This window comes from Limulus polyphemus, unplaced genomic scaffold, assembly GCF_000517525.1.
Source record: "Limulus polyphemus unplaced genomic scaffold, Limulus_polyphemus-2.1.2 Scaffold4934, whole genome shotgun sequence".
Lineage (NCBI taxonomy): Eukaryota > Metazoa > Arthropoda > Merostomata > Xiphosura > Limulidae > Limulus > Limulus polyphemus.
The window spans coordinates 62,956-70,376 of record NW_013670544.1 but is presented as its reverse complement, the minus strand read 5'-3'; the positions used below and the strand labels follow the sequence as shown (position 1 = coordinate 70,376).

Below are 7,421 nucleotides of genomic sequence, written 5' to 3'. Positions count from 1 at the left end.
TTCCTATGATTCAAGCATAGCCTTCTCGAGTCAGTAACATATGACAAGGTTTTATCTCGGTATGTTACACATTAGGTTCCGTCTCATCCTGACGTATTCAGTAGAAACAGTGTGTTTATTCTCAGAGTGTCACTTCTAGTAGAAACATTAGGCGTAGTCTCATTATGTCATCCCTAGAAGAAGTGTTAGGTTTAATATTGAACTATCGTATTCAGTACAAACGATAGATTTATTATTAGGCTATAATTTCCAATAAAAATGTTAGATTTAATATTGGATACTACCTCTAGTGCAAACAACAGATTTATTATCAGGATATCACCTCCATTCCAGTAGAAATGTTAGGTTTAATCTTCGGCTATTATCTCTAGTAGAAACAATAGGCTTAGTCTCGGTGCGTCACATCCAGTAGAAATGTTAGGTTTAATTTTGGGCTGTCATCTCTAGTAGAAACAATAGATTCAACCAGTACCATCTCCAACAGAAATATTTGGTATGACATCTTCAGTATAACCATTAGGTTTAATCTTAGTATGTCATCGTCAGTATAACCATTAGGTTTAATTATAGTATGTCATCGTCAGTATAACCATTAGGTTTAATCTTAGTATGTCATCTTCAGTATAACCATTAGGTTTAATCTTAGTATGCCATCTTCAGTATAACCATTAGGTTTAATCTTAGTATGTCATTTTCAGTATAACCATTAGGTTTAATCTTAGTATGTCATCGTCAGTATAGCCATTAGGTTTAATCTTAGTATGTCATCGTCAGTATAACCATTAGGTTTAATCTTAGTATGACATCTTCAGTATAGCCATTAGGTTTAATCTTAGTATGTCATCTTCAGTATAGCCATTAGGTTTAATCTTAGTATGACATCTTCAGTATAACAATTAGATTTAATCTTAGTATGTCATCTTCAGTATAACCATTAGGTTTAATCTTAGTATGTCATCTTCAGTATAACCATTAGGTTTAATCTTAGTATGCCATCTTCAATATAACCATTAGGTTTAATCTTAGTATGTCATCGTCAGTATAGCCATTAGGTTTAATCTTAGTATGTCATCTTCAATATAACCATTAGGTTTAATCTTAGTATGTCATCGTCAGTATAGCCATTAGGTTTAATCTTAGTATGTCATCTTCAATATAACCATTAGGTTTAATCTTAGTATGTCATCTTCAGTATAGCCATTAGGTTTAATCTTAGTATGTCATCTTCAGTATAACCATTAGGTTTAATCTTAGTATGTCATCTTCAGTATAGCCATTAGGTTAATCTTGATATGTCATCCTCAGTAGAAATGTTTAATCTCAGTAACAGTCTACAATTGAAATCAAACTTTTGTGTATTTTTCTTTGTATGAAACAATAAACACATGAGTTGGTATTTCAAATTCATATGTATATATTTTACACATTAAAAATTTAGATCAAAAATTAGTCCAACATGTTGATCTTGCTTTATTGTTATTATACTTGAAGCTCCAATATAAAACCTGGGCTGTTGAAAACGTGTTTGTTTTTAATTACTGGCTTCTGTTAACACAATAATAGAAAGTTACTGACAAACTTAACACCGAGTCTGTCAGTCAGAGAGACATGCTTGGTGGGTTAATTCCCAAACAACATTTTCTGGTAAACAAGACTCTCTTTCCTTTTTTTTATAATTATGAACAGAGATTCAAACTCTTTATGATATCTTCAATCTAAACCACCCATCACCATGGCCAAATTTGCACTAATTTTCAGACTAAGAAGGAATAAAACCTACACCCCCAATCCAAAATCCTGCATAAAGAACAGTGGTGGTTGCAATCCTTGAGAAATACAAAGACTGTTCCTCTGCTCTATAAAGCCATTTTCTTCACGAGGAAGTTTTTTACTGTAAACTTTTGTATTTATTTTATGTCTATTATAAATTATATTTTTTCTGACCATAAAAGGCAGCATTTATTTTGAATAATGTTTTTTAATTATATGCAAATTAAATAAAATATTCCACTTTTGACAGCATTACATATTCACCATTTTATCGAACTTCAAAACATTCGATTAAAATGTTTATTACGTTAGTGCTAATGTTATAATCAAAATATGTTATCTCAACATTAAATCATTACTCTATTTTTATTTATGATATTAGAAAAACGTGTCGGTTCAAGAAATCAATTTGACAAAAAAGATGCAATACTCTATAACCCGAGCACTTTCAAAACGTTATAGGGTATCGTATCTTTGTGTTAAACTGTATAGTTTTGTGACTTTATGTAGAAAATAAATTAAATAATTTCACTGTAGAATAAAAACAAAAATTTCGACAGTTTTTTTCTTATGATTATGTTTTTAATATGTACAAGTATTACAAAATCATCTCGATTGGTTCTACAATAGAGCACACATGGAGAAATACTTAAAAAATGTCATTTTTTGAAAGTCTTCAGATTCATCTATGAAAGTATTCCATAATTTTGTGTTCCATATTTTTTTCAGTATAGGACAGGATCAATTAAGCATAGATTTGCACAAAAATATTTCAAGATATTCAGATACTATATCAACACTGTAAATACATAACAAGGGTTCACTTACATATTTTACCATCTGAAGAAAATTGCTAGTAAACTGAAAACAACGTTTTATTCAAGAGTTTAATCCCCCAATCATACACACTAAGTTTAAAAGGAATCATTTATACATTTAGTTCACACCCTTTCATTCAAACTTTCATCACTGCAATATCAATAATATTTCTGTACTCTAACGTGGACATCTCGTATCATAATACCCTGAAACATTACCTTTACTAATTATACATATACACATTGTGCATCCTTATACACACAAAACAATGTTCTTTGCTCTATTTTTCATCAGCAAGTGAATAGTTCATTGTCATAACGTGTGTTGCAATATCCCACACATAGGTGTATTTTGTCTCTTCACGTGCACGTCTGTCGGTCTAAACCGAAACAAGGTTTCTAAACGTCCTGTCGTTCTCTTCTTGGCAGAAACCAAGTTCCCACTGTGACACTTTCGGAGAAGATATCTTTCATTACAATTTTCAACTTTCACAAAGGTTACTTAAGGCTGGTTCATAGTCGTTGAAACTTTTTGATCACTGTCTGATTTTTCTTTGTTCTCTCGCTGTTGCTGTTTTTTTATCTTCTCCCACTTCTGTACAAGAGACGGGATGTTTTTCTTCTTCAGTGATAAACCCGAAGATAATTTTGGCTGCAATGCAAATTTACATGTTAAAAGAATGTGACACACGTGTCTTTGAAGGGGTCTACTCTCATGTTAAACAAATACTATAACTACAAAGAAACAGGAAGAGTAGTGTCTTATAACAGTGTCCTCTGATAATCTGAAACATAATGTCTTACATTTTACCTTATCTGTTAGGTTAGTATGTGTATTTAAAATGGCAGAAGCCTCTTATTTTTCACAGTTACTAGTTTTTAAAAAGGATAACTAATTTTTTTGTTCACCTACAAAGTGTCCGAGGTAAGAGTGACACTTCAAAGATGTGTCAGAGAAATGTTGCTTAGGTTTTCCAAAAGGGATTATTATTTCATTTGATTAACAAATGGTTATAGGTTAGAATGATATTCGTCATCAGTAGAAAAAACAAGTTGTTTACATTGCATCGATAACCTCTTCATTTTACTTGCATTTTTTATCTTTAATATTAATTTGTCAAATTTAGTTACATGGTATGGTTTATTCATAAGTCACAACGTAGGCTAAATACAGGCAAATTATACCAAAGTATAAAATCTTATCCAAATGCAGTCTGTTAGAAAAGGCATAATTTTAATAAGATAAAGATTTAAAGGTACTTTCCACTTAAGTAATAAATTCAATTTTGTTTTATTCTTGCTCAAATTTGTATTACTTTTGACGTTAATTCTACACTCCAAATGTTTTTTTTTTTTATAAATGTAGTGCCTTAAATACATATCTGAGGCTAAAACGACGATGTTGGTAAGTTAAAAATCCACACAGGATTGGAATGTTAGGTAAACCAACCTTCTTTTTGTCTTTTTTTGAAGTTGAACTGGACTGTGGCTCTTGGTTGCTACTGCTACATACTGGGGCTATTGGTGGTGTTTCTGCAGATGTGGAAGGTCCTGAAATGGGGGAAGGTTCACTCCTTATAAAGTAATTTTCTTCAAAGGACAGAGCTGATGGTAATGGCTGAAATACGTTTGTTGTTGAACTGCTAGTTACGTAACTACTCGCTGATGGTGGTTGTGGTGGTTTAGCTATCACATAGGACTGATCTTGGTTCTGGGCCAAACTTGAAGAGGCACTGGTAGTCGATGAATAATTCTTCTTACTAAGTAGAGGAGGTGGTGGTGGTGGTGGAGCAAGTACAGAAAAAGAAGTGCACGTACTTGATGGGTTATCTCCATCACCAACAACCTCAACATCCATTTCAACTTCTGGTATTTCTCCTTCTTCTAACTCTGTGCTGTCAGGGGGTGGTGGTGGAGGTGTTTTTGGAAGTGGAGGAGGTGAGTCTACACCTGGTGGAGGTGGTGGTGATTCCACACCAGGGGGTGGTGGTGGGGAATCAGAAAGAAGATGAGAAACAAAGGCCACAACACTTGCTGATTGCTCTGGGGGGAAAAAATATATATATACATATCCAGTTAAACAAATGTGCACAAAAAAACAAACAATTTACGATTATTTAGAGTTGACATGTCATAGAACTAAACTGGACAAATTTACAAGAACATTTTTATTCAGAAGTTCAATTTACCACTAAAAACTTATTCAACAATACAATACAAAGGTATTTCCCAAGGGATCATAACTTTGAATAATGAAAAAAACAACAACATTATAAACTTGTTAATCAGTGGTGTTATTTGAGAAAATACCTGGGGTTGGCAAAGTTGTATGAGCACATAGAACATTCTTGAACTGTACTTCGTTTATGAAGAAAACTTCACTCATATATGTATTATATATACCTTATGAAAAGCTTGTAGAAGGCACCTGCTCATAGTAAATGGGATCCCTGCTTCTGTATAATCATAACTGTAATAGTGCACAGGGACTTAACTAATGAAACAATGTGTTCTTATATTTATAGATATGGACCCGACAGTATATTATAACACTGTTTGCCAGAATATGTTCGTCTACCTTAATATTAGGATTTAAAGCTATATTAGCATGTTTGTATTTAATAACAAAATTTAATTTCAAACCACTGTAGATTAAAAGAACTGAAGTTATTAAAATTCATATTTATGATAATAAATATTAACTTCCAATCAGAGCAAGCTACTTGTTTATGAAAAATAAAAATCAATCGTTTAGTGGGAACAGGTAATTGAACTCTAGTGTAATGTAAGTTCGGTCCAACACAAACCTGATGTTGAATGGCTTGTAGTAAGAAAAGTTGAATAAGAAGACTTCATCGTTGGTAAGACAGTGGTGAATGGTTGAGATGATGGTTGAGTAACAATGGTTGACTGAGACGATTCAACAACTATCTCTGAGGGTTCAGATGACTCAGTAACTGATAAGGATGATTCCGCAACTGACGATGCAATGGGTACAGAACAAGCTGGCTCAAGATCTACGTATGATTCAGAGACTAGAGTTCTGGCAGGTTTGTTCCTGGATATAGAAGATGATACAGATGGATTCTGGGTACTTTGGGAGGGTTGTGAAGGAAATGTAGTTGATTTGGTGCTGTGAATCACTGACAGGTTGTCTTTATCTTGTGACAAGTTGCCCTTAGGAGATGCTGTTATGACAGGGAAATCCCACTGAGAAAAGCCAGTTTCTTGATTGGCATAAAAGTACCTCTTGTGGTTCCTGTGAGGTGAAGGATGGGGGAAAGGGAATAGGCAAAAAAGAAGGAAATCCCAATAAAGATACCAGATATATTTTTTTTTCATTTATGCCTAATAAGTTATTTAGCAAAGTAACTTATGCAGGATTTAAAACTCAGAACAATTAAGAAAACAATTAAAAATTACAAACAGTAGGTATACTATATATATATATAAATGTGAAAAAAAAATTCATTTATTTTTTACAAATTTACAATACAAAACACCTATTAACATTTAAAATATATTTACACTCAATGCTTAACACTGACACCAATTTCATTTCAAATAAATTTGAAAAACTCAGGTTTCTTTTATTTTAAACATGCACTAATGAATGATAAATATCTTTCAAAATCTTTCAGAAAGATCAACAAGCAGATAAAACTTTCCTTTCTGTCAACATCCACATTTTCAGAAAGTCATGAAGACAATAGTAAAAAAAAAATATAAAAAATTATAACAATTCTTATTTAGATGAGTTTTCAATTAGTAACTGTTCTTTACTGATATAACTAATAACATTTAATTAACTGATTAAAACTTCAAAAGACTCCAGGAACACAGTTTTGAAATAGCTGCACGTTTCCAACCCTCAGAATGGGAGAAGTAACTGCTTTATAAGGCCATTCTTTTTTTTTTCTTCTGAAATTGAAATATACTGTACATGGGTTAGTTAGATGATATTTGACATACATATGCCTATAAACATAAAGTTAAGTTTAATATATATCACATTTCATTTCCAGGATAACAAATATTTGTTTGAAAGTAATTAGAACACCGGACTATTTTATTTTATTTTTTACCAGAAGCATAAAGAACTACAGTTTTGTTTTTCTCCCTAAAAAGCTATTTACTCGATACAACTTATGGCTTAGGCTTAAGCAACAGCTTCTTTTAGAAGCATAGTTACGAAACAGAATACACCTTCTTGTGAGAATTTCGAATAGGAAGCAAGTCGAGTTTTACTGATGAGTATAAAAGTAGGAAATAGACCAGATCTTGCTGCTGGTAAAAAGTTAAAGGGAAAAAAATACTTGTATGAAGTAAATAAATGAGACTTTCCTGTAAAAGTAGAGTTTAAGAAATGGAAATTATTTTTCTACCAGAACAAAAAGAAGAAATGAAATAAAAAATTGTTGCAGCACTAAGTATGATGTGGATTAGAGCTTCCTGTATAATGATGCAGGAACTGAGAGTGCAGCAGTAATACCTGGCTTGATACAGGGATTTTGATGTTTTTCAATGGGTTTCAGCACCACCAATACAGAAATTGTTTTAACGTCATTGTTCCTTCATAAACAAAAAAGTAAAAAGTGAATGTTTCTGCTAAAATAAAAAGTAAAAAAAGCAAAAGACAAGACTTCCCCATTAAAACAAAATCTATAAAGTGGACTAAACACTCTTGTTGGATCATTTATACCACAATGAGGACTAGACTGTCTTGTCCAAATTAGAACAAAATACATGAAACCAACCTTCTTGTTGGACAGAAAGAAGGAAACTAACTAGGCCTTCCATAAAATCAAATACACAAAACCAGCCTTCTTGTTA

The 7,421-nt window shown here is 32.3% G+C and overlaps 1 protein-coding gene across 1 annotated transcript in view; it reads right to left on the bottom strand.

Annotated features, from left to right (window-relative positions):
- Positions 1-2,330: 2,330 nt before the first annotated feature.
- Positions 2,331-7,421, bottom strand: part of LOC106471880 (formin-binding protein 4-like) — a 41,746-nt gene continuing 36,655 nt past the window's right edge. Inside the window, exons 13-15 of the mRNA XM_013932505.2 lie at positions 5,396-5,847; positions 4,039-4,631; positions 2,331-3,240 (exon numbers count right to left, since the gene is read on the bottom strand). Of these exons, the coding sequence (XP_013787959.1) occupies positions 3,091-3,240; positions 4,039-4,631; positions 5,396-5,847 (1,195 nt within the window). The 3' untranslated portion in view covers positions 2,331-3,090. The remainder of the gene's footprint in view (positions 3,241-4,038; positions 4,632-5,395; positions 5,848-7,421) is intronic.